The 27766-nt window shown below is 35.5% G+C and overlaps 3 protein-coding genes across 7 annotated transcripts; 2 read left to right on the top strand and 1 right to left on the bottom strand.

Annotated features, from left to right (window-relative positions):
* The first annotated feature begins 52 nt into the window (after window positions 1–52).
* LOC108137339 (probable calcium-binding protein CML12) lies at window positions 53–20348 on the top strand. Of its 5 annotated transcripts, none has more exons than XM_017258975.1 (6): window positions 53–156; window positions 17002–17218; window positions 17670–18005; window positions 18740–19187; window positions 19564–19773; window positions 19833–20348. In XM_017258975.1, the coding sequence occupies exons 2-6, from the start codon at window positions 17216–17218 to the stop codon at window positions 20003–20005; spliced, it is 1170 nt and encodes a 389-aa protein (XP_017114464.1). In that variant the 5' UTR covers window positions 53–156; window positions 17002–17215; the 3' UTR covers window positions 20006–20348. The 5 variants fall into 5 exon arrangements, with proteins under 5 accessions (XP_017114464.1, XP_041566827.1, XP_041566829.1 ...); XM_017258976.2 differs by lacking the exon at window positions 53–156 and adding an exon at window positions 217–368; XM_041710893.1 differs by lacking the exons at window positions 17670–18005; window positions 18740–19187; window positions 19564–19773; window positions 19833–20348 and adding an exon at window positions 8307–9573 and having other exon boundaries at window positions 17002–17212.
* A 2597-nt stretch (window positions 20349–22945) lies between these two features.
* LOC108137256 lies at window positions 22946–23545 on the bottom strand. The gene has a single exon (XM_017258840.2). The coding sequence runs from the start codon at window positions 23403–23405 to the stop codon at window positions 23088–23090; it is 318 nt and encodes a 105-aa protein (XP_017114329.1). The 5' UTR covers window positions 23406–23545; the 3' UTR covers window positions 22946–23087.
* Window positions 23546–24574: 1029 nt separating this feature from the next.
* Window positions 24575–25063, top strand: LOC108137257 (transcription initiation factor IIA subunit 2). The gene is made up of 2 exons (XM_017258841.2): window positions 24575–24744; window positions 24806–25063. Exons 1-2 carry the CDS (start codon window positions 24673–24675, stop codon window positions 25049–25051), a joined length of 318 nt encoding a protein of 105 aa, XP_017114330.1. The 5' UTR covers window positions 24575–24672; the 3' UTR covers window positions 25052–25063.
* Window positions 25064–27766: the final 2703 nt, after the last annotated feature.

Raw genomic sequence — 27766 nt, 5'->3', positions numbered from 1 at the left:
TTTTCTGCGGTCACACTGTAGTTTTCATCGTGTTAGTTTTTGTCCGATTTGGCCGCGTGTGGTCCTAAGCTGCGGAAAGTTCGGAGCCCTTTTACGGACAAGTCTGGTTTTGTCCGAATTTCGTACTGTAAACGTTGCCGGATTGCAAACTTGCGTGTAAGCCAAAACAAACCTAAAACGACTTTTTTTCTTGTGAGTGTGCGTGCATGTGTGTATGTGCGTGTGAGAAGCTTCATTTCTTGTTGCACATTTCGGTCTTTAGCCGTTGTTAATCGGCGTCTGCTTTCGGGACTTGACTTGGTTCGATTCTGATAATTCCGGAATTTCCATTTCCCAAAGCTTTGATCGCTTCATATCTTCGAAATCGAGTATGTGGTATAGTTTAAATCCCCGACATATGATAACACTCTCGAAATTTCTTTGCTTACATTCAGACATAACCAAAAAAAAATGTGCTTTCCCAGTTTACCAAACATAAAAGTCACACGCAGGTGTCTAAATCTTTTTGTAAAAATAAGAACTATTTTAAAACAATAATACAAATTCAATTTTATAGGGATAAGGGTAATGTAGCTGCGTTAGGAACGATCGGGGTTATTGGGGTAATTGGCCATGCTAGCGAAATATCCTAACAATAATTATGTTTTTATGGCCCGCGGCTTTTCTTAAATTTATCAAGCACACAAAAAAACGTTTTTGTGAACGGATGTTTGGAAATGTTTGTGTTCTTTCTAAATATTTTTACCAGGCGTTAGATTCTTGCACTGTTTGACCAATTTCTGGGTAGACATTTTGTTTTTATTTTCAATGACCATATTTTTTTTGCCATTCATATGCAATTCAGATATTCCATTTTAATCAACCTTAAATGTCAGGTGCAATATTTCAACGGGAATTATACTGGCAGTCCCAAAAAGACCAAAACCACAAAATGCAAATATGGATAAATGTATTGACATGCGGCGGTGCAGATTACAACAGGACTGGAAAAATTGTAAAATCTGATAGCTTTAGGGCGAGACATATGAATTATTGGCTGTCACGCCCCCTGCCTCGGGTTCTTTCCCGCCCATTACACAAAAAAAAGTTTAATATAGATAAGTTATTTGAATATTTTTACAATTTTCAGTATTTTCAGATAATATATCATATCAAAAATTGTGATAAAAAAAAAGTTTATTATAGATTAAATATTTGAAGGGTTTTTACAATTTATATTTTGTTTTCAGATAATTAAATTAATAAATGAAAAAATGTACATTTTAAACTTTTTTTTTTAAGTTTTATATACATTAAATACTTAAAGGATTTTGAAAGTTTTATTATCTTTCTGATATTTATATAGTGTCAAAAGATGTACATTTTATTCTTTTTTTCTTTTCCCGGAAGTTTTAAACTTTCCAAAATGAATTGAATTTTCTATTTGCTCATGGCATCATGTGTAAGTTTTTCTCTCTGTGTATAGCCGTTTTTGCCCTATCTGGTCAATTAGGGAGTGCGGCGGAGTTTTTATTAAATTAAAAATCACAGCTCTTCTCAGCCACATATCCTCGTCCACTTGATCCTGGCTAAGAAATAAAAAAAAAGGAAGGCAATTAGCCCGGTTCAAAGCGGAGAGGAGGGAAAGCAAACCTACGCCAACAGGGCGAGAAGCCTAATTAAAAATTACGCCAAATGCAATCAGGGAGGCGGGCCAAGAAAGTGTAAGAGACCGGGGTCAACAAATCGTGTTGCGTTAATTGCAGGCCAAGACTCCACTTTTGGCCAGAAGCTCTGGAACGTGTCCAAAAAAAAGTTGAGAGCGGAGACGTGAGTCACGCCTGTGATGTTATGGATATTCAAACAAAATTTCTTCAATAAAAACCTAATTGAAAATCTTGATTAAATATGCAAGGAATTTGCTTCAAGAGAAACTTAATCGGAAATGTTAGTTTTCAAGTCATCACTTTTAACGCGAAATATATAAGAGCTTGTAATATATATATTTTTAAAAGTTAAATAAATAAATTGTTTCTACAGCTTTTAGATATTTAATTTATTTCTTAAATTTATGAGCTTTCTTGGCGTCTTTTGCTAATATTCAATGTGTATTACTTAAGATTATATATTTCCAAAGCTTTAAAAATAAATATAGTTTCAAGAAATTTTCTTAAGCAATGTGAATTTATAAGCTTTCTTAACGTCATTACTTAATTAAGTATATATATTTTTTTGGAGCTTAAGAATATAATATTGTCTTGGCTTTGAAATGCCCAAAATCACTCGACCATCTCTGCCGTGAATTTTTCCGAATTCTAGCTTGTAAGTCCCCTGCCCCTGTTCCCGACCACGCCCCTTTTGGGTTTCACGTTGGCCTCAGCTGTCAGTCTGTCAAAATGTGTAGCATACTTATTAGGGGTCGCCTGGCACTTGCGAAAAGCGAGGAAAAGCGGTGGAAAGTCGGAGGAAAAGCGATGTAAAAATATGGAGAGACCGAAATATGGAGACAACATTTATCAGGGCTTATATAATCTGGAGTGCAAAGCTAAGCGATTAAGTGGGTCGGTGGGTTGGCTGCAATTGCATCCGATCGGAAGCAATTACAGAAATGGTGGCGCAGCATTCGAGAGTTTTCCCGGGAACAGCAATTACACAAAGAGATAAATAGAAAGCTAAACAAATATACCATAAAATCATTAATCAAGCGGGGCGAAAAATGATAAATGATTTTGTTCAGAATAAAACGATCACCGGGAGATATAAAAGCAGAAATATGCTGGAATTTTTCTCGATTTTCCTGGGCGCGCTCAATTTAAATTCCTGCCATCTTCATTCTCCCCCGCAAAACAACAACCAACAAACACACACTCAAGCTTAGCAAGTTAAAATTGTTTTTTCCCCATTTTTCTTTCACAAAAAAAAAAAATCACTTTTCCGTCTTTTTGGTCCTTTATTCTTTCCTTATTTTAACTGTTTCCGTATTGGCTTTAGGCGCGCTCAAAACAAAACAGAATTTCCGCTAAATTATGTTTCGAGGCAAGAGGGAAAATGGGGAAAAAGGGGTTGTAGTCGTGGGACATCAAATTGCCTCATCATCCGCTTTAAAAAAAATAAGGAACTCCCACGAGACGTGGCTCTTTTTTCTTTATTAGAGTTCCCTGGTGATTCTTTGCCCTAAAACTTTCCTATGGAAATGGTTATATACTTGTTGAGATCTACAGATTGTGTAAAGTCTCAAAAATAATAATCAAAAAACAAATGGTATTATAATTTAGAAACAATACCAAAAAACAGCTAAAATTTTTTTTTTATACTATGAAAATTATATTTTATTTCTAGAGAAAATTAGATAGTTTTAACGAAACTTTAAAACAAAATAGATTTACGATCCCTTTTTTGATTAAAAATCATTGTTGATGTGGATTAATTATTATTTTTGTTCAGTGTACACTGACGCAAATATACACACATTGATGCTAAGCAAGCACATACACATACCAATGCTGACTGCCTTGGAAAATGCAATTTAAATCATAAAATATGATTTTCATTTAATGAATTAAATCATGTTACAACTTGTCAGCCCAGTTGCTCAAATGTGTGTGTGCGTGCGTGTGTGTCTCACATACATACATACGCACAAAAACGAACTCATGAATATATGCCAGATTTTACATGAATGAATCGCAAGAGGCAGCAAAGTGGAAGAATTTGCAGTTTGCGAAAATCTCTTTTGGTGCGAAAAAGTTTGCCGCTGCAGCTGGAGGAGCAAAACCTTTGCTCTTCATTTTAGTGCCACGCCCCCACTTCCTCGCGCCCACAACTCTTCATTCCCGCTATCAACTTGATTGAGTCGAAAGCAGCTTTTTCCTCTTGGCCAAAGAATTCCGCAATGAAGTCGTGTACGAAACCGACGAAAGGAATAGCAGCAAAGATTGAATGGAGGGAAGTGTGCGCAGGCACTGAAAGAAATTAAGTACTTCTTTTGTGTTGGGCCAGGGCCCAATCCGCTCGACAAGGGATCGAGCTGAAACTAGGTGTCATCATTTTTTAGCTCTAAAAACTTCATTGTAAATCATTTGAAGGAAATGTAATGAAAGGCATCTGAGATAGCAACAATTTTAAAAGTTTTTTGTTAAACATATCCATTTTTTACTAACTAGAAACTATATTTTCCGGTGTTTTCAGTTATATCTGTGACAATTTTTTTAAAGTATATTTAATGGTTAGGTTGCTAGAATCCAATTCTTTTCTTTGAGGTGCTGATAAGATCAAGGCAAGCCAACAACAGTACTTAAAGTTATTTTTTTTATCGCTTATCCAAATACAATTTTTTTTTGTCTTTTCTCAACTCTACATTGACATTCGTTGCATGTGTGTGCATGTGTTTGCTTAATTGTGTTGATGCAACCCTGCTTTAAAGATGTAATTATTTGTTTACCATAAGGTTGATTTGGCCCAGTGTGTTCTTGGCTGCTGGGCATCTATATCTGTGGGCTGGCCTAATCCCAGCCGGGCGACATTGGCCCGCTTGTGGGTTATGCAATAAGCTGTTACCCATTTCCTGTGCCGGCGTTCAGGTGAGCGGCTTCCGAGTGGAGGGCTCAAAAAAAAAAAAAAAAAAAAAAAGATGAAAATAAAAGTGCACCACAATGACAAGTATCCTATATAGCGGGCGCTAGATGGTGGTGGTGGCCTTGCTTGTCCTTATTCATGTACCACCCCCCATTGCCCACCCACCGCCCACTCCCCACAAGGTCTCGCCATGTTCCATGTTGTCCTTTTTGGGGGGCTGCATTGTTTGGGAAAACTGGCAACAATAACCGTCGGCGACAAAAAGAAATGCAGAAAAAGAGAAAGAGAAAGGCAGAGGAAAAAAGCGACAAGAAAAACAAACAAACACATATATTTCGGCTAAGTGTAATCCAAGTGGTTACCCCCCAAAAAAACAGGCCAAAAGTGGATGGCGGGGTTTTATCTTATAGCATTAGCCAGCCAGAGATCTTAAAATGGCTTTTAAGAGCCTTAATTAGCTTGAATAGAAAAGCTTAGTTCTCGTTCGCTGCCAAACATTAATTTAATTAAAAGAAAATGTAACATCCAAAATGTATGTTTTTTAATTTACAAACTTTAAAATGGAATATAAACTCAAAACCACTCACCTTGCATCCATATTAAAATATTTTTAGTATTTCCGTTCGAACAAAAGTGTTTCCAATCAAAATTTTATGATATAAAATTATTTGTTAGTTTTTCACAAACGATATTTTATCGTATAATCTTTAATGTTTATATTTTTAATTGGTTGCTGCAAAAAAGCAAAAAAAAGTAAATAAACATTTCATAAAAATGTATATAATTTTATTTTTGAGTTTCTTTACAGTTATCGATTATAATCGATTGTTTGTCTATCAGTGAGTTTGGGAAATTTAAAATTTTCCAGCAAATTGCCAAAAAGCCCAACTGATTATAATTATTTTTCGATGTGGCATAAACTACTGTTCCCATCGAGTTGAATCAGCAGAACACAAGTTACAGAGTACAAACCCAAAATACCATACACACACATCCCAATTTGGGCATGCCCTCAATTCTCAGTCCCGAAATTACAACCGCACTGTTTGCCCATCGAAAATCCCATCATCTTTGCATCCTTGTTAGTTTAGTTTTGAGGCGAGCACAAATTAATTGGTCCGCCGCCCTCTTTGAGGTCGAAGTTGATTATGTGGAAGTTGATTGCCGATAACCTTCTAATCAGTGTAGCCATTTTGGCCTATTTCTGGCTAGTTGTAGCATAGTTGCTTATAAATATTGTAAAAATCCTATAGCCATAAATCTAGCATACTACTATCACTTAAAAACGTGTAGTTTTTTTGTATGATTTCTTTCATTTGGACATACAAAGCTTGTTTTTCAGCATTTATTTTTAATTTTTAGCCTAATTTAGCCTATTTTTATACAGAATGTAGCTAAGAAGGCTGCTGCTTGTCAGGTGTTTCGCAGCTCGAGCTGCTCATCAGTCAGCCAGTCATCCAGTCACTCAATCGGAGTCAAGCAAGCCGGTCGAAAGTCAAGTCAGAAGTTGTCAGCCACTTGGTGTGGAGAAGAAATGGAAATTCCCTGTTTATAATTTATGAGAGGGAAAGACAGACGGGAGACGAGCGACGAGCGACGAGAAACAAAAGGACACGCCAAGTGACTGCACTTGGGGATTTGGAGATTTACATGCATAAGGAATGGCCACTTGACATGTTGGGTCGTCCTCCATCTCCTTCGCTTGCCCACCTGTTGGCATGAATAATGAATAAAATGGAGGCGCCTCCAACTGTGACAGATAGTTTAAGGTAGGCTTACCATGAAGTTGGGCTAAGGCCAAGAATCTTGGTCATCAATTTTATTCAAAGGCTTCATCCCCAAATATCTTAGTTTAGTTAGTTAGACAAGCCATCATCATAGCGAAGCGAACATTTTAATGTTTAATTTTACTATGCCGTTTTTCTCTGGGTGTATATATTAGCACTGAATAAGCCCAAGTATATATGCCCTTGCAGCTATACCCAAAATTAAATAATCCCTAAACTTTACTTTAAATTTTAAGCGTATAAGTTTAAAAAGATTGAAGCTATGTCCGATTGTTGTCCGTTGTCCGATTTCAATAAAATATAAATCAAAATTCTAAAACAAATAAAAATTTTGTTTTGAATAAAAATATATACAATTGTCTGAACGTCTGAAATTATAAAAATATATACAATTGTCTGAACGTCTGAAATTATAATACTAATAAGGGTATAAAAGGGATAACGCGCTAACATTTTAACAATGAAATGTTTCAAATTAATTTAATAAAAGGCGTCAGAGATAATTTAGTTACCCGGTTTAAAGAGCATTTAAAATGCAAACTCTTGAACCCAGTTCGAGTGTTTGCCAGCTCTAAAAATTCTGTAATGGCAAGTTTAAAGGATATCCCGCAAACCGACGCCTGAGTTATGGGAGTTATAAAAATTTTCCATGGGTATTCTGTCCTGCCCTCCTCCGTTTGAAAGCTGTCACAGCGATTACGGTCTTCAAGTGGCACACATCCCCCCTTGGCTGACTTTCTTTGTGCTCAAACACGTCATAAATATGATGATATTAAAATAAGCCACACACATGCAGACGAGGCACACTTAAAAAGGACCCACAACAGACACAGACTTCTATCTTGTTAGTGGGACTCTCAAAAACCGAAAAAGCTTGGCCAAAACATGTTTACCCTTTTGAATATGTAAAGGCAACAAATAACAAATTGCGAGAGCAGAGCAGAGCAGAGAAGATAATAAAACGCATGTAAATGAAATGTACGCGATGAATCCGTAAAATTTAGTAGATGAAGCGAACGAAATGTAAATTTAGACCGGAGAAAAGGGAAATGAGGGTTAAGTGTCGAGGTCGGTGACGTCGTCGCAAAAAAGCGCACTGAATAAAAGGCTTAAGTATTTTCAAAAAATAAAAGCAAAATAAAAGGCACCCAGTAAAAGCAACAGCTACAGTAAAACCAGCAAACAACAAGGAGACACAACTGGGGATAAACATCTAAATTGCAAAACGCGAGAGAAAAAGAGGGGACACTCTATTTTATGCATATGCATACCGAAAAGTTCGCTTTTGCTCTTTGTTTTTCTTGCTTTTAAGGATGCATTTTTTATTCGTGGTTGTCGAAAGAAAGTTTTGAAGAAATCGGGGCATTACTATTAGGTAATATGCTAAGTTGTTAAATATTTAAAAGCATTTTCATACAGTAAATGCCATTCAATTCTCTGGTAAAATACTCTATTTTAGTATTTAAACATTCGCCTAAAATAACAATGTTACACTTGTTCTATATTATGTAAGGGAGTAGACAATAAACTGGAACTTCAAAGTTCTTAAAAAAAAATAATAATAACGTAATTTGATATTACAAACTATCTTATTAAATCCCTTAAAGTTTTACTAAATAGTTAAACGTTATATAAGGAGTATCTAAAGAAAACCTTATTTCAAAATATTCCTTTTTATATATTTTTTCAAAGTGTATTATAAATTCGGGCAAAAGTTTTGTGTTCCTCTTCATGTTTAAGCGTTTATGTTACTTTACCACAAAATTTATGGTGATTGCCCAAGTAATTTGTGATAATTTAATGCTTTTAGCATTAGTTTTTAAGTTTATTTACTATTTAATGGTTTTTGAAATTGTTTTAACACACACACATACACCTCCAAACAATCCTTTAGTCTCCTTTTTTATCATCCTCATATCAACATCCTCATTTCATTATCCTTCTTTTTTATTTTTAATTTTCTAGCAACTAAATGAGTTCTCCAGTCAAATTAAAAATATCTCCTGAGGGAAAATTGCTTATAGTGACTGACTATAGAGGTTATAAGCCCTTCTTTGATCCACAGAGAGGCGTTTTGAAGCCCATCCAAGAACATATCAATAATGTTCCCAATCCCATCCAAGAACCGCCAAAGAAAACTTTACCACCTGGGAAAACAGAGTCTTTATTAAGGCAAATACCACCAGAACCACAGCCTGTGAGCACTGAAAATAATCCAAAACTCATTTCACACACACCCAATAAGCAAGAATCGCTTTTGACACCTCGAACGGTAGTTGACTACTCAAAATGCTTTCTCTATGATCCACAGAGAAACCTTTTAAAGCCCATCCATGAACCTATGAATAATGTTCCTAATCCCATCCAAGAACCACCTGGGAAAACAGAATCTTTATTAAGGCAAATACCACCAGAACCACAGCCTGTGAGCACTGAAAATAATCCAAAACTCATTTCACACACACCCAAAAAGCAAGAATCGCTTTTGAAACCTCGACTGGTAGTCGACTACTCAAAATGCTTTCTCCATGATCCACAGAGAAGCATTTTAAAGCCCATCCATGACCGTATGAATAATGTTCCTAACCCCATACAAGAACCGCCAAAGAAAACTACACCACCAGGGAAAACAGAGCCTTTATCAATCCAAATACCATTGGAATCAACTTCTCCACCGAGGAAAATAGAAAAAAAACAACCGAAACAATATCCACCACCTAAAAGCATCGGTGAGCTATTGGCCTCCGGGGCTGTGACTTCAATTCAGCCTATGAACGCTGCACATTATCCAAAACACATTTCACATGCACCCAAACAGCAAGAATCGCTTTCACAACTTCGACCTGGAGTCGACCACACAAAATGTTTTCTCTTTGATCCACAGAGAAGCCTTTTAATGCCCACCCACGAACGTATGAATAATGTTCCTAATCCCATCCAAGAACCGCCAAAGAAAACTTCACCACCAGGGAAAACAGAGTCTTTATCAAGCCAAATAGCATTAGAACAACAGCGTATGAACATTGAACATAATTCAAAACACATTGCACTCACATCCAAAAAGGAAGAATCGCCTTTGAAACCTCCGCCGGAAGTCGACTACTCAAAAATCATGACACTCGAGGAAATCGAAGAGGAACTTCGAAATCCAGTCCAGGATGAAATGATTATGTCGACGCCGATCGGTGAGGATACTCTGGCCCTCGTCGCGGCCGATTGCACCTTTCCGATTGTAAGTGGGAAGGGCTGAGCTACTCAAAAGTGTAACTATACCGTACACAATGCTGGGGATGACAGAAAACATGTTTTGCATCGAATTGAATGCTTTCGCCAATATTAATATCGATATGTTACGTATTAACTTAAAACACAAATAATATATCGAACAGATTAGCTTTTTGAAACCTCGATTACATAAGTTTTAATGATAATAGCAGGGGCTTATTTTTGAAATTTGGATTCTTCCATTGTCACATTAATTTATTAATTCATTTTTTTTATCAAATATTAAATAGGATATGTTGGTGGTCAATTGATCAAATTGATCTCGTCTTTTCGAGTTTATTTATTATTTTTTTTCCTATTTTTGTACATGTTACTTATTTAATAATTATTATTTTCCCCATTTCATGCTCACACCGAAGTATTCCGACGAATTGCTGAGAATTGTTGATCTACTATAACTCAACTGTGAATAGTCATGACATACAATCAAAACATTGCTATGCAAAAAAAAATCTTGTCTTAAGATCTCAACGTGCGCTAAAGGAAAATTTTAATTTTAATTTTTGCCCATAAATACAATTTGTGTTCGAAACTCTATGCATGAAAAATCTTGGCCAGTTGTTAAGCACTTTAAAACAAGGCTAAACAGAGCCAGATTATACAAAAAATAAAATACAGATTATAATACAAATTAAATTAAAAATTTAAAACGAAGTATAATACCAATCAATACCAAATGTAAACCAAATATTGCTATAAAACATTCATTCAATTTTTCATATTTATTTTTAGGTTACAATTTTTTTTTTTTTAATACAGAAATAAAGCCACAAGCTCAAGTTATGCAATCTTTAGATCATCTGTGAAGTTTTAAGGTTAACATTAACCAATTACAAAACAGGAAATATTCAGGACGAAAACCACTTATAATCGGGTTTCAAGTATATATGCAAAGCTTTAATAACAAAACTTAACTTAAGAAAAGACGTATACACATTCTTAACAAAGATAGGTTGGGCATTTACTTTTTTTTTTTCTTAAGTAAGCTTGCCAACGTGTAATTTATGTGAAAGTGGGGAAAGCAAGGAAAGTGGCGCACGCCGATCGAAGTAATTTTTCATTCTGGGCCCAGGGAATGTGATGCACTTTCTCTGTGTTGCTCGAACTTTTCGAATTTCCCCCAATTTTACGCAGTCAAGTCATTACAAAGGCCAAGTTTCTGATATGGCAATCAGAAACGGGCAGCTGCTGCAAACTTTTTTACTTTTTTTGGTCCGAAACTTTCGTCTTTGGGGCTAATTGTTTGCGCATTTCGAAAGTCCTGCTTTGAATCAATTGAAATTCCCTCTCAGTGACTTTATTTTGCCCATTTTCTTGGGGGAGAAAGTTACTGCGACGAAAGTTTTGCACACTGGTGGTCAAGTTTATTGCAATTCCATTGGGGAAAGAAAGAAAGCGTCGGGTTTTAACCTGGACAAAAGGCTCAAGTCGTATGCAAATGACACAAAAAGACACATGTAAATGCGGGCTCTGTACCTCTGCTTTGTGACTAACGAACTAAACACGGAAACGAACTCACGAACGTGCCAAAGGAAGTACTACCTCGTCAGAAATGAAAATTTAAAAACATGTAGCACACTTTTAAATTGTTAAAAGAAAATTTCAAGAACATATCTGTATATTTTTAAAGGCTTTCACTCGAAATACTGATTTACTGAAAGATAATTTTAAATAAAGAATTAAATTTTTCGGAAAATTAATTTAAACTTAATTTTACTCTGTATTCAAAAATCAAAGGACATATTTACACATCAAAAATTTGTATTTTTATATTTGTTACAAAAAATGAAAAACTTGAGTCTTGGAATATTGTTAAAAACAAAAATATAATTTCCTTAATAAAAGAAACTACAATCCTAACTTCAAAATAAGAATTAATGGTTTTAATATATACATTTTAAATAAAATGAAATAATAGGACTTATGGAGACGTTTTAAAACATTAAAATATAAATTACTAAGTTTAAGAAATTAACATCTTGACTTTAAAATATGGATTCATTAAAAACGTATGTACTCATGGAAACGTATTTTTTAATTGTCCACTAATTTAAAAGTGCCCTGGAAAGTATGCTACGTTTTCTGCACTCATTCTGAGTTTAATGGGTCCTGTTATAGCGAAAGGGCGATATGTGATGCCCTGCGGGCCAGAAAGAGAAAACGCATAAACGAGTGGACCGCAACGTCGCCACTTGATTATCATGCATATTCATGGCACTGTAGTTGGTCTTTTTGCACATGTGGCAAGTGGCAAGCGGCGTGTGGCATATAAATTATGTAAGAAGCGATGCAAAAGCCAAATTCTGCTAGTCAAGAAGGCGGAGAAAGGTAACCCAACGCATGGGGCAACTGGAGATAAGCGAGAAGGAAAGAAAATGGCCATCTTCCGATCAAAATGGACATTATTTGGCCATTAAAAAGCAAGCCATTGAATAGTTTTTACGTTCTTTGCTTTTTCAACTCTGTTTCTTACGAATTTTCAACATAGTGTTCACATTTAACGCGAATTCTGCATTTATAAAGTAACATTTATCTGATACGTTGACAATTACGACTACGAAGTTCAACGAGAACTCTTTATGAATAAAAAAATTATTAATATGAAAATTGATACTGAACTAAACGACATGTTGAAGTGTTTTCAGTGGAAGCAATATTTTGATACCCATGTAAAGAGTACTATGATTTAAATCAAAGCTTTTGCAAGTTGAAATTTTTAAACGATTAGTACAAGGCACAACTCGTATAACTAGAGTTATAGATGTTTATTCCGATTATAAAAATGCATAAGAAAAAACTAAAAAAAATAACAGATAATACAAAAATATATTGCAAAATTGACATCATTTATTTGTTTTTATGCATAAGCATACAAATAGGTATATAGTGGTTTGGTAGAATATTTCGTTTTTGCAATACCTACAAGTGTATATAAACTTCGGCTTGCCCAATTAATAGAAATTCCATTCCTGTTGCTATCTGTTTCGATACACATCCCCAGAGCATCCTTCGTTGTCTGGATCTGCCTTCACATATCGTCCATTGTGTTGTTTGTTTTGGACCGTTCCTTTGCTTTTTTGGCCTGTTTGCGTTGTTAAATTTTTTATTGCCAAGCAAATATTTACGTGCGGAGGAAATGAAAGACATGAAAAAGAACAAGGGGGATCCTTAGCTTCGCTTTGCTTTGTTTTATTTTATTTTGTTTGCTTTTGTTTGATTTATGCGTCAACTTTTTTGTTGCCGCCTTTTATGTACGAATTGTGTTTCGTGTGCCACCGTTCCACACACTCAAATAAAACACGCAGCTCAACCCCGTCCCACACACACACACATATATATATATGTATATATGTATATATATATATATATACCATTTATTGGCATGCAAATATAACGCATACGCAGCGTATGACAATTTTTGCACAAGGGCCAGAAAATGCAGGGCGAGAGAATTTGGCAGATTGGCAAAAATGTTATTTACTTTTTTGTGCCTTGTTCGCTCTAATTGATTGCATGGGGTGGCGTTTGTAATCCGTTTACAGGGAGTGCGGTCACGCGGCTATTACCACCCATCCATGCGCCTCCTTATTTGCCACAGGCAACAATTCCAATTAAACAATAAAATGCGCGCCGAAAACATTTTGCGGTTTCTGTTTTTCGCTTTGGACAAGTGAATAAATGTTTGCCACAAAATGGTCGACAATTTAGAGCGGTGAAGGGGATTTTAGGAAATTTAGTGGGTTTGAAAGATGTCTAGGTACTTAAACGCACTTAAATTGGTACTTGTGGCAGGACATTTACCAACATAAAAGGAAAATAAGAAAACAAATTAATAAATTAAAATAAATAAAGATAAAGAACCAACCAGTTTTTAATTTTAGGATAAATCTTCGTTCGCCTAACAAAAGAGATTCCTTGCCATTAAATCCTCTAAATCCTATATATTCTTTGCTTACCAAAAAACTGAGATAAAGTCATGTTCAAATGAGGTAAAAACTTAAGCCATTAAATTTATTTTATTTGTGCAACGTTGATTAAACCTTGGCCGAGACTACTTTTTCCTCCGTGAAAGAAAGGTGGTATCAAATGTCTGTGGTTTACATTTTGAACGTCCCAACTGAAGACTAACTGGAAAACATTGAACAAAGTTATGCAGAAGCCAAGCATTTGTCGCTTGGATGGATGGGGAAAATGTCTGAGAAGCGGTAAAATAGGGGAAAGTGGGGGAAAAGTGGGGGAAAAGTGGGGAAAATTCGAGAGTAAGATGATGATAGGGGAGGGGGGTTAAAAGTTGTGTCTTCATTTATTTTATGTCAGAGTCTTTGCACGCGACTACAGAGCAATGGAACATCCAGCGATGAGATGTTAAGGAATATAAAACGAAATGACACACTGAGAAGAATGGGCGATAGTTCTTAGTTTTTAAAGACAAATGTTATAAATCAAGTTCCAAGTTAATACCAGAAAATCCAACTAAAAATAAAATCGTCCTTATATTTAGGTAAATTTTACTTTGCCCCAAATACTAGAAAAATGTTCTTTCCTTTTTTTTTTAAATTAGCTTTGTAGAAAATAAATCAAATCACAGTTTCGAGTAAATAGTCCATTAACAAAAAATCACCCGGAATTTAACAAAAATGATTATAAATTTGCAAAGAATGTATTAAATTCCACACATGTTTTCTAATTTTTTAGGGCGATTTCCCTGGCTTAAGTTCAACTTTTGGCGATTGCTCATGAGTGTACTAAACAGAGACCTATGAAACAAGACATTTATCCCTTACTAAAATGTCTCATTTTGAGTGAAAGGATTTTCCAACTATTCCAAAAAATAATCTTTAAATTTACCAAAGTTTTGCCAAGTTTTACCAGGTTTTCGTATTTTTTTGTATTCTTAATTCCTTAACTTGCCTTGGAAAGTAAGAAAATTGGAACGTCACCTAGGACGATAAACCGCTGACGTGGAACAGACTGGTGGAATGATGATGATGGTGGTGATGATGATGATGTTGTTCATGCTAAGCGATCATCGTCTTGTATGCAAATGCTTCGTTCAGTTTTCCTAGCTTCTATGTTGCAATTATGCCGCCATTGTTTTCTATGTGGCCATCATTCGTCTTAATGGACAGGTTAACGTTAAATGTTAATTAAATGTGTGTGAACGTGTGCAACTCGAAGGATATACTATAAACTGGATGAAGGATCAGTCTGTCAAGGGACTTTAATTTAAATGTGGAAATGTGAAAATGCTGGCAGTTGGCAGCTTTCAGCTGGCAGTGTGCATTTGCAATTGTCCTTGGCCACCTGGGGTGTCCTTCTGTTCTCGCCTTGGCACTTCCTTTTTGGGGCATTTTCATTGCGGCTTTGCACCACCCGCACATGTGGCTTCGTCCTGGTAGTCCTCTCATGCAGGCCACATCCTTCCTGGCCATCTGGTCACCATCTGTGCATCCTCGAAATGAAATGCAAAAAAATATGCTGAAAAATTTCCAGGCCATCGAAATGCAATTTTAAAGCGGCGAGGAGCAAAGGAGCAAAATGCCTCCGAAAAATGACTCTTCTCGGCTGTCCAGTAATGTCCGTTCCTGGCCACATCGATAATCGGATTTCCCCCTTTTTCTCCATTTTCTTCACCGCCGCCATTAAGCGCCTTTGCTCTTTGTTTACCAAGCTGGTGGAATTATTTAAATTCTATCAAAACGCCACCACTAAATGGTGTTTAACATAAGGCAATATAAATTAATTATAGCGTACAGATTTTCCAACTCTTTGAACAAAATTTAGTCGCAAGTATTGTGAACTTCGAATGGAGTTTAAAAAAAATGGGTTCATCATTTTTAATTTAATTAGAGTTCTTCTTGTTCCTCAGATGCTTTCATTAGAATTGTATAAGATACACTGGTAGAAAAAGAAGTATTAAATACAAATATTTTGTACTCAAATTAAATATTTTATGCTTTGATTTTTATCCATTGCGGTTTTCAGTTATTTGAAATTTTAAATTATTAAAAATGTTGTTGGAATTTATTTTAATATCTAAAAATTAAATTTAAATTTAACTATATTTAAATTAAATAAAATGTATATAAATTAAATAGGATCTATTTTAAATCCAATATTTTCCACATAAATTGAAATTATTTATTTTTAACTCATACAATTTCTTATGAATTGTATTTAATAGGATGATTTAATATATATTTTATTTTTATTATTTAATTTTTTATCAGTGTATATTAATTTAAAAATTTTTCCTCTGAGAAAACTTTTATGAAAAGTCTTTCACGTTTGAAATCTTGAAATCTCGCGTTTTGGACCTGCATAATTAAGCAATATTAATTTTCAGATAAATATTTAGATAGTTTCGATAACAGCCATATGATAAAGTCTTCCGATTTTTATAAAATTAAAATCGTAATTGTAAAGACTCACTAAATCTAGGAGCTTTTAAATTTTAAATATTTAAAATCTCTATAGTACCATCCCATCATCATATTTTAAGTACCAACTTGTGCTACGTATTTAGGTTTGTCACTGACAATATTATTTGACATTAACAATGGCTTACTGTATTTAATATTTTTGCCTCTTATGTGACAACTGAAACTCAATGGTTTCCCTGACTCAGTCCGTTCATTTTTCCGGAACGCTGACAGCAATCGATGCCATTATTGTTCGCGTCACTCTATTGGTCCCAAATGCTGACCTGAATGTGTGCCAATCAAATGGATTATTAGACTGATTATACCATTCAGTCAGCTGCGCTGCAGAGATTTTCAACTGAATGCCAACCGCATTTCTATGTGAATGGGGGCAGAGCGTTCGAATTGCACAGATAAAAACTCAACTCGATTTCAATTAGATATTTTCAGCCTAAGCTGATTTTACATTGTTCGTATTTTTATACCCTGCTGAGGGTTTTATTATATTATTTATGATAAGGCCCATTTCACGCCAAATAATTGGACATCAAATGTAAAAGAATATAAATTTTACAGACTAAACTAAATTCAAAACAAAAATCCTTAATATTTTTTTGCTTAAAAAATTTTAATAAAATATATAACAAACATTTAAAATGATTTAATTTATAGGCTCAACATTTAAACTTCAATTTTTAGATACAAAAAATATATATTTTTTAACATTATTGTGGAATTTACTGAACTATTGACGTTATTTTTTATACAAATATAGGAAATACATGATAAATTGGTTAACATATCATATACAGAGTTTTTTTTGTCTGTGTGCGGACGGTCACGTTGTCTCGTTGGTGGCGAAATTTGCGGACGTGTCCGCTATGCAAATTGCTTTCAATTCTTAATTGCTTAATTAACATGTGGTCCCCACTGCTTTCCCCTCCATTTTGCAGCCCCGTTCGATTTGGAATTTGCATATCCTGCGAACCGAAAGTGCGGTTGCAAGCGGAAAAGAGGAGGACCTTCGCAGGAGGAGCAGAGGAGGATTCTTTGCCGCAGATCCGCTGAAGCGGGAGGAAGGCCGCCACGTTGGAAGGAAAACGGCTTTTCACGGCAGTTAATAAATTTTTAACTGGTTCAACAATTGCCCGCGAATTCCGCCAGCTAATGGTGAGTGTGTTTAAGATGTTTACACAACAAAAGTTAAGGTATTTATAATTCAATGTTATATATTAATTTTTTAACTCATTACACACAAATTAATAAATAAAGAAAGCAATGTTATTGACACATAACTAACAAATAAAACAGTTCAAGTTTTTTTTAAGCTGTTTTGTTAATATAAGCTAATAATAATCCAACATGCTTTGAAAATATATATGTTTATTTATGATATGTTTATTAGCATAGTAGTGCAAATGCAATTTTACATAAGCTAATTAATAACTTATCTGTTTGTTTATGGCTTTCTTTTTGCAACTGACATTTGCCTATAAACTTTTTTAGTATCACTTAAAAGTGTTGTAGAAAGGAATAAAAGGTGTTGTTTGATTTGATTTAAACTAGATTTTATTTTAAAATAGATGAAAATGTTAATTTGGTTTTTTCTTACATTTTTTAGACGAGAAACGCGGCGGTGAGTGGCGATGAACCCGACGAGGAGCAGACCGCAACAGTTGGAGCGGAGGGCGACGATCAGGATGGGAATCAGGATGCGAATCAGGCGGTTCAGGATGCGGAGCAGCCGGTAGATGGTGGCCATGGCCACGCCCACAGCAGCGAGCAGCAACCGTCACAATCGACACAGCAGCGCCGTCAAAGGCCTCGGAAAAAGGATAAGAAACCACAACGAAGTGCTGCCATTTCCCATCCGGAACAGACTGATACGGATGTGGATACGGATTCCAGCTCCTGCTGCGAGGGGATCAAAGTGGGCGAGCGGCCGAGGGGCATGCGGGTAAGAAAATCTCTACACACAGAAAAAAAGTAGAAACAAAAAAAAAAAAAGGGGGCAACAAAGAAAAATTGTTACTGTACTTTTAACAAAAGTATGTCGTTTACTTAGTTGTTTCAATTTGTAATCCATTGAAAAGTACTAAAATTAGACTAAAAGTAAAAAAAAAATTTTTTTTTTGATAAGTCTATAAATAGACAATCGAATCAATAGTCAAATCTTTATCTCTTGAAAAAATAAGACTATCAAGCTAGTAATCTGCGGAACCCGCTTTTCTAATGGCAATTTTTTTTTTTCATTTGTTAAATGTTGATTTTATATCCACAAGTGTTTTTCTCAAAACCTTATTTTTTGGTGTCCCAGTGCAGACAGAAAAGCTGAAAAGTAAGTGAACTAATTTTGAATTATAAATCCTTCTGATAAATTCTATATAACTTTATACCAAAAATAACAATAGATAATTACAAAAAAAAAAAACAAAAAATAGTTGAAAAACAAATTTTTTTTTACATGTTATTACAATATTACAAAAAAAACCTTAAAGTTAAGCCTACCATATAAATTTAGAAAATCCTGTTCTAAAAACAATAATTAATTACTTTAAATAATAATTTTAAGGGTACAACTGTTTTCTGAACGTAGGTAATCTGATATTTTTAATGAAATTACCTAATTTTTATAGGTTGTTTAACCATGCAATGGCTGTCTCTTCGTATGTTTTTCTTTTCTTTGTACAGGAGGAGGAAATGGGTGACTACGACTACAACGAAGAGGAGGAGGAGGATGAAGAAGAAGAGGATGAGGACGAGGAGGAGGAGGAGTCCTACGACAACTACGAACCGTCTATGAAGCCAGGAGGACATCGTCCGCCTCCTCCACGGACGTCGTCTAATGCACGCAGCAGACGCAAGACGAAAACCCGTCAAATATCCTATGCCTCCTCGGATTTGGGAATGGGATTGGGAATCGGCGAAGGTCCAAACCTGACGGAAGGTGAATCCCTGGACAAACGCCGCATCATCTCCAAGGGACAAATGCGGGAATTTCGAGAGGCCTTTCGGCTCTTCGACAAGGACGGCGATGGCTGCATCACCAAAGAGGAGCTGGGCACTGTGATGAGATCGCTGGGTCAGTTTGCCAGAGTGGAGGAGCTGCAGGAGATGCTGCAGGAGATCGACGTGGATGGTGAGTAGTCGGGGGGATTGGGAATGATATACATTGCCATTAAGGTCAATCAATTTGCAAAGAATTTACACCCAACAATTATTAATACATTTACAGAACTAATTTAAGCAAAAGGAATTATTAACACATATTACTATCTATGTTATGTATACAACATATAATTTTTACAACTTAGATTTTAAACATTTAGGTATAGAAATGGATTTGTTTTATAGAATATTACAGCTTTAGAAATTAAATTATATGATTTGAGATAATCCCCTTGATACTTTTCCAATACAAAAGCAATCAGAAAGATAAATCTTTGTATAAAGGCTATAAAATGTATGATTTTGTATGCTCTATTGTTGCTATGCCCACTTTGTTTGTTTTCTAGGCGATGGCAATGTCAGTTTTGAGGAGTTCGTTGATATCCTGTCGAACATGACGTATGAGGACAAGTCGGGGCTATCGTCTGCCGATCAGGAGGAGCGGGAATTACGCGACGCCTTTCGCGTTTTCGACAAGCACAATCGGGGATATATCACGGCCTCCGATTTGCGAGCGGTGCTGCAGTGCCTGGGCGAAGATCTCGACGAGGAGGACAGTAAGTTCCCTTTAAGCCCATTGCCCCGCCCATATTCCCTAACCCCATTTTACAACCAGTTGAGGACATGATCAAGGAGGTGGATGTGGATGGCGATGGACGCATCGACTTCTACGAGTTTGTTCACGCTTTGGGGGAACCGGAGGATTCGCAGGAAAACGACGACGAGGAGGAGAACACCACATCGCCGCTGCCCACACCCAAATCGGCCATATCTCTCAGTTACGATTAATCGATTATCAACTCACCTATAACATCGATCGTCTACAGACAAAAACTCAAAATAACAAAATTAATCAAATTGATACTCGAGCCGTGTTCGTCAAACTGCAATAATATGAACCCTTAACAATGTTCATCAATAATCGAACGCAAAAGGCTCGGCAGGTGTCGCATATTATAGTACTTATCAACTTGAGAGGTTAAAGAAGTAAAAGTATCATATTTTTTTCGACTACTTAGCCATTTTTAATCGATAGAACATCGATTAGACAGCATTAGCCAAACAATTTAAATATTAACTCATAATATTTATTACATTTAAATTGACAAAACGCACAGCTTCTCGAATAAAACTTATATTAATTATATATATATATATTATATATATTATATATATATATATATATATATATATATATATATATATATATATATTAATTATATATATATATATATATATATATATATATATATATATATATATATATATATATATATATATATATATATATATATATATATTAATATATATATATATATATATATATATATATAGCCTATTTAAATATCGGATATCAAAAACGTCACCGATAAACGATTAACTTAAAATCGATATGTAAAGGAAACTTACTCCAATTTTGGAACTGCATTTTCTTTACCTTTCCATTTAAGTCCAATTGGAAATCAAAACTACTTTTAGCTCTTATTGTAATCGATAATCGAAAAGCGATAAAGATAACCTAAAACATCTACTTTAACCACGGGTTTATCCAACTGAGTAGCACAAATACAAATATTTCAACACATATCATTAAAGACGCCTCTGTAAATGTGTTTTGTAAGCCCACTGAATATCCATTCTTATAAATATATACCCATGAATCCCTTTAGATCTCCCAATGCCTTGTTAATTCCCCCTTTTTCTCTTCCAATTTTTGACTAGCATCGTGTAATATGAACAAATGGATTTAATTAGGAAATATTTGCTCAATTATTGCTGCTGCCACAGAGCAAGGAAAAATAACAAAACTAATGCTCGCAAATATGAAAAATTATTGAACAAAAAATTTAATGTAATTTATTATTAAAAATTTTAATCCAAAATTAAAATCAAAAATCATTTAAAAACGAAATTACAAATAAAAGATATGATAAATAAAAAACGAATTTTTATTCAATTTGTTGTTGGCATAAAATATTTAACAAAATGGAAACAAAGGTAACAAAATAAGTTTAAAACGAATATTATTATTACTTTTTAGCTTATCAAATTGTGTTTTTTGTTATGACTATGGTTCTTGCCGTTTTTTTTTTGTTTTTGTCAATTTCTTCTCAACAACTTTGTGCACTTTCGAGAATTTAATCAGCTGTGTTGTTGGTCATGGCAACCGTAGGGGCTTTCTCTCCCGCATTTTTCCTTCTAAAAAAACTTCCCCTTTTATGTGGGATAACACAGACTTTTGTTGACATCCCCGATTGCCAGCAACCACAAATATTGAAAGGGGACCCAAACCCGGGGGAATAACTGAACTGAACTGAAAGGAACGGAACAGATTGCGGTCCAGCTGCGGCTCGTTTCCAGGATGATGGCCCACTTAACCAGCAGGCCACCATTCTCCACATCGAATCGGCCCTCAATTGTCAACAATGTGTGCTCATGCACATACAGAAAATATTCATAAATTAGCTAAATAAAAGATTTTCAATATATTTAATGGCCAACCATATATACATTTAATTTAAAAAAATCTAGATATTTACATAGTTTTAAACATTTGCGCTTAAAAATATAGTCGTTTTAAAGAATATTTTATTTGGCAATAGCTGCTAGGGTATAAAATTCTCGCCATGCTCTTCTTTTTATTATGCGAATTCAAAGTTTAGTTAATTTTTTTCTTGGTGTATTTGTATAAGCTACGTAGACAAAAGTAACGTTAATGGTCAAGTGCTCAAGTGCTTGGCCAGCAAAATTATGATGCCATCCCTTGGTCCCCACTCACTCACACACACTCGCACATGTTTAGATACTGGCTTGCGGTGCGTATACGTAATGTTTTTGTTAGTGGATGGTTCGAAAAGTTTAGCTGTTGGAGGCAATGGAGAGCAATGGAAAACCCTATGCTAATGCCATGGACATTAGCAGGGCTTTTGGTACAACCTCCTGCCTTGCAACAAATTGAAATACATATAATTGTAGTCCGGGCTCAATGACATCGCAATTGATAACGACTAAATCGATGTTTCGAGTGCTTGTCAGTCCCCCATTAACCACCGCTTGTGTTTGCTTCCAACCCACCTGACTTTCAGTTTTTCGCCCCAATGAAGAAAGTGAGTAGCTTAATGGGTAAGTTGATTGATTTTAAGAGCCATGATGGTCAGTTTAGCAGTTTAAACATAAATATATTGATATAAAAACAAGAGAATATTGATTTGGGAATTCCTAATCTTGATGAATAATCATATTGGTTTAGTTTAGCAGTTTATACATAAATATATTGATATTAAAAAAAGAGAATATTAATTTGGGAATTTTTAATTTTGATGAATACAGTCTTAAAACTACTAATCGTGGTATAATTTCTTTAAAAAATATTCAAAATCAACATCTTTAGCACATCTTGAGGCTCAAACAAAAAAAAACTAATTGTTAAAAAATAATAAAAGTTCGAATGAGCATTATATAACTTAAAAGAAACATGTTATACTTCAAAAGTAAATCACAGTTTAGGTACAATAGAAAAATGATAGGGTATTTTGAAGTCGACTCCCACTGCTTGGCCATTAAAAGCGATTAAATTGTTGTTGACTGATTAGCATTAGGGAACAATGGCCTTGAAAGGGGGTGAAAATGGGGCTACTTAAGTGGGAAAACTTCTCCCAAAGCCTAAGGGATTTGTTTTGTGGGGAAAAATCGTTTTTATTTTCCTTTAATATACAAAACCCCGTTTTGTTTGGCGGTCATTATTTTTAATTAATTTTAATGTGGCGCCTTGATTGATGGATTGAGTTGTTGGTATGAAAAGTAAGAAATAAACAATATAACTCAAAAGCGCTATTTAGTGCTGGAGCGGATCCTGCTTGTTCTGGTGGACTTATTCCTGCTGTTCCAAAGCCGCCATCTCCTCCTGCTGCTTTTTGATCAGCTTGTTGCGCAAAAGGATCTCCAATTGAGTGCAGAACTCCGACTTGGCAATGCCTGTGTCCAGATAGACTTCTTGCTTGCCCTTCCTGCCACCTCTTTTTCCACGTGGCACCTGGATGTTGTGGCCACCGGAACCGGAGCAGGATCCTCCGGCTATCGTGATTTGCGATGGTGAGCGGCGCCTGTTGCGTATGAAATTGTATCCTGGCAGCCAGCGGCGGAGAAGGCGGTCCAGACGGGCCAAGAATCCCACCTTGGAGCCGTCCATGCTCGACTTTGATTTGTATTTCTCGAGGTATTCGTCTTTTTAACAGGATTACTAACAGCCTTTGCCAATGTGCCGAACTTTTGAGTGCTGGATAGAGTTAGGCTTGCCTGCTGGGATCCACGTTCTCCACTCGCCATACTGATACAAAACAACACGCAGTTTTGGGAAAAATAATTAATTTATTCATTATACCATATAGATTTTTTCCAGTGCATCACTCAGCCCCTGTCACGTGATTTGTGACCCCCCAACTATATAGTTTGCTTCAGTGTCCACGTCGTAATGCGACCCCTGAGTGGCAGCTCGAAAGTGTTGAGAGACTTTCAGAGATGTCTTTTGAAATATTCCCCACAATTCAACTTCATTTTCAAGCAAAAACATTTAAGTAATTTCAGGAACTGAGAGGATTTTCCTTTAGTATAAAGCTCCAAGCGTTTTGAAGTAATTTAAGTGGGTTCTCAAAGTCAAAAACCACAGAGTGTTTTATTTAAGACTAATGGACAACTAATGATGTTTGTTAAAGACTAATTTGCGGTAAAAAGTATATTGTTGGTTTGTAAAATTGAACTAAATCGGACTTTTTGTACCCGCAAATTTAAAATTTCACAAAAGATCCACAGCCACCGAGATACTCAGAGATTATGTGCGTTTTTGCAATTTCAATGTCAATATTTTAAAAATCAGACGACTATATCATATGGCTGCCTTCGAAACTATTGAACAACTTATCGGAAATTCGACATATCTTTATTTTTCAAAACATATACGCCAAAAGGCGAAGCATAATTTTAATGAAATTTAATTTAATTTATTTAATTTGTATAATATATAAATTGTAGCCCAATATGCTACTACAATTAGAAAATTGATATCGGAAAAAAATGTTGGAAAATTAGAATCTAGCCTTCCAATTGTTCATTCTATTCAAAAAAAAAAAAAGCGAACTCGTTCAATTCCGGTTAATTTACGAAATAAATCACGCTCCGTTAAATGTTTGGATCGATAAAAAAAAACCGAACCACTTTGGTTCGGAGAAACCCCACTCCGGAGTGGTTCAGAGCCCTGAATTACATAAATAGATTAATATCGATATAATCTCTGTTAGTTTTACAGACTCGTCTAACAGCCGTTATTGGTTTGTCAAAAGGGAAGTGTCAAAAGGTAAATGACTTGCAAGAATATCATTGGAAAATCTGCTGCGCCTGCGTGCTGTTTTTTGCCGAGTAACTTCTCTTCATTTTAATTTGCCAAAAGCTATAATTTCATAATGAGCTACCAATTCTATCGCACCTCAACATTGGGTACCACGCTTCAGGAAACCATAAATGAGATGACACAGGCAAATAAATTTGTATTAATATTTGGGAATGTAATTATTCATATTTTTATATTATTTTCAGGAAGGCCTTTTAAGTCCCGATTTGGTCCATACCATATTGAAGAAATTCGACAAGTCCATCAGTAAAGCTTTAAACAAGCAAGTTAAGGCCAGGGTCACCTTTAAGGCCGACAAATTGCTCAACTATAGACACTGCGACAATGTGTGGACCTTGCTGCTCAAGAATGTGGAATTTCGCGAGGGTAGCAATGTCGTTGAGATCATGGATACGGTCAAAATTGTGGCCTGCATTAGCCAGACCGATTAAAGGGTATTAAAAGTTGCGACCCCCAGAAAGGAGAACGTCTTTTTGCTTTCTTGGCGCTTACGGTTATAATTGAAAAAGTTTTCATACCGCAGACCGTGCACCTTTACACCTAATATGGCGACGTTTTTGGGATTTTTTGGCTTTTGGTAGGCATGAGGCGGCCCGGCCTTAAATGTGGTCTACCATGACCCAGTTAATGAGATACGAGATCTTGATGAACTCTGGCTGGCAAGCCTGCCAGCTTAAATGCAATGCCACCTGAGACTTTCTCTGTGTGGGCGTATTGCTTCCGCTTCCGTTTCCGCTTCCGTGCTCGTGGGGCAAAAACAAAGGCCTGGCAGCAGGAAAATATTATCATCGTTCTTGGGATCTTACTCTGACTGAGATTTGTAGATTTTTTAGACAGAACCGAGACAGAGACCGAGACTGAGACCTCCCCAAGCCGGTAGGTCAGGCCACTCAAGGTCGTTTCCGGTTGCGTATTTTAAAGAGGAGGCCACTTTTACCAGACCTAAAACGAAATTGTCATAGAAACTAAACTATTCTTACGTGAATTGAAAACTATTGGGTATGATGAGTACAAAGCGTATTAAATTAATACCACTATAGGGGTCTTATTACTTTGTATTAAATGAATAATTAATTACTGTCTGTGTTTTAGTTTCAGGACAAACTTATTAAATTAATCTTTCAGTTTTTTTATGTGTAGGACAGCGAATGCGCACACATTTTGCGGCTTAGTCCTCAAACATTTCGGCTTAAGATTCGATTAAAGTTCAGGTCAAGAGGTCAGCAACCAATTAACGCATTAATTAACTACTGGAAGCAAAGGTGACTTTATCTACCATACCGAAGCATAAGTACATGTATACAAAATGCAATCAAAAATTTTCAAGTTATATGGCCAAGTTAGGGAGTAAAAGCTATTTTTCAATGTTAAAAACCACTTTTGTTGCACAAAAGCTCCAAAGCTCATTGAAGCTATAGAACGTTCTGGAAGCTATTTTTAGGGATATTTTAGCCCTGTTTGTTTTATTATTACATTTATACTAAAGAATTTTGTATTGTTAAAAAATAATAACAATACAAATCTAATAAAAAAATAGTGGTATAGTAATGTTATTTTTGACTATTTTTATTTTTGAAAACATTGAGTTATATAAAGGTTTCTTCTATCTTAAAAGCACTTTTTTGCTATAATGTAACAATCTTGTCATTTTTTCCTTTTAAGTTTATTTTTAATTTGATAGGAAAAGGGGGAAAAGAAAGGACTAAATACTAACAATTTTTTTACATATCTGCTATAATTTTAGAGCATGTTTTCTAGAAATAAGTATATGTATCGTATTTACAAAATATACTTTTCACCGCGGACTCAAACCAGAGTATTACCAATAATGGTATTTTATCTACAAAATTTAGATCACTATTTATGTACGAACTTTTTAGGTAAAACAATTATTTCCCATTAAATATCCTTATACGTTATCTGTTATAAACACGCGACATTCATTTCCTAAGAAAACATGCTGTGCTAAAAATCTATTTTACTACCCAGTATTTTACCATACCCAACAATAAACTAAATATGATAAATTTTATAATTTATTGGTGTACTTTTGCCATACGATATTGTATTGATCTAAAAAGCAAGGAATATAAATATGGCTGTGATATTTAGTTCCAAAAGAGCAAACAATGTTTTTTACTGGTTTTTTGCTGATTTAGGTAGAACTTAGGCGCAATAGATTTTTGAAAAAAAAAATTTCTTGTAGAAAGCCTTTTGAAAGAAGGTTATTCTTTCGGTCTTGAAAACTTGAAATTTGTACATAATAGCAACCTAAAAATGCCTTTTAAGGTCTTACAAATGTTCTATAAGCTACCAAACGTGACGTACAATGTTGGTTGGTATCTTAACCGGTAGTAATTACTAATATAAACATCCAAGTTAGCTTTTGTTTTGCGCCTCAATAAAATTAAGTAACTTTTCTCAAAAATATAAAAATTCAAAAGATTAGATGCAATGATTTTTTGTTAATGTGGTTTTGGCAATACCAAACATTAAAAATTCAGCGGCGCGCCGTATTGAGAAAGCTTTCTACGTGGTCAGCCAGAATTTCCCTTTATTTCCGCCCCTTTTTTTGACAATGTCCTAAAATTGAGGGGATATTTTGGGACGCACTCAGACTCAAAGTGAGTGAGTCACTCCGATGATAATAGCTCAATGGCAACGAGTGAAACTCAATCAACCAAGTTAAGCTCATTGGACGAGATGCCGGTAAGCATCGTGTGCCCCTATGTTTTCCCTTTCCCCAGAAAGGGGCAATCAAAACGCAGCTAGAGGCAGTCTAAAAACAACTCGAGCACTTGGCACCACTCAAGACTTGGACATGGATGGATGGTCCTTCCAAAAAGGGTCCTGCGATCAAAAGGCGCTCTGCTGGCCCACTTTTGCCGGACCTGATGACAAGGTCTCCATGAAAAACCAACTCGGTCGACTGGCTGGAAAAGTTTTGCAGGCATTCGGCCAAATCGAAGACCGCCAAACTCGCGAGGAAATCTCTGCCAGCAAGTCAACGAGAGAAGTCACAATCGACCACAGGCCAGACGATAGGATATATTTTCGAGTAGAAGCAAAAGTATAACTAAGACGAAGTGCAAGTCCCCGTCCCAGTCGTGGCCGGAAAAGCCAATTAATTTGACAGCGGCCTCTCC

The sequence above is a fragment of the Drosophila elegans genome, unplaced genomic scaffold, assembly GCF_018152505.1.
Source record: "Drosophila elegans isolate 14027-0461.03 unplaced genomic scaffold, ASM1815250v1 contig_149, whole genome shotgun sequence".
Classification (NCBI taxonomy): domain Eukaryota; kingdom Metazoa; phylum Arthropoda; class Insecta; order Diptera; family Drosophilidae; genus Drosophila; species Drosophila elegans.
This window is presented reverse-complemented; position numbering and strand designations above follow the sequence as displayed.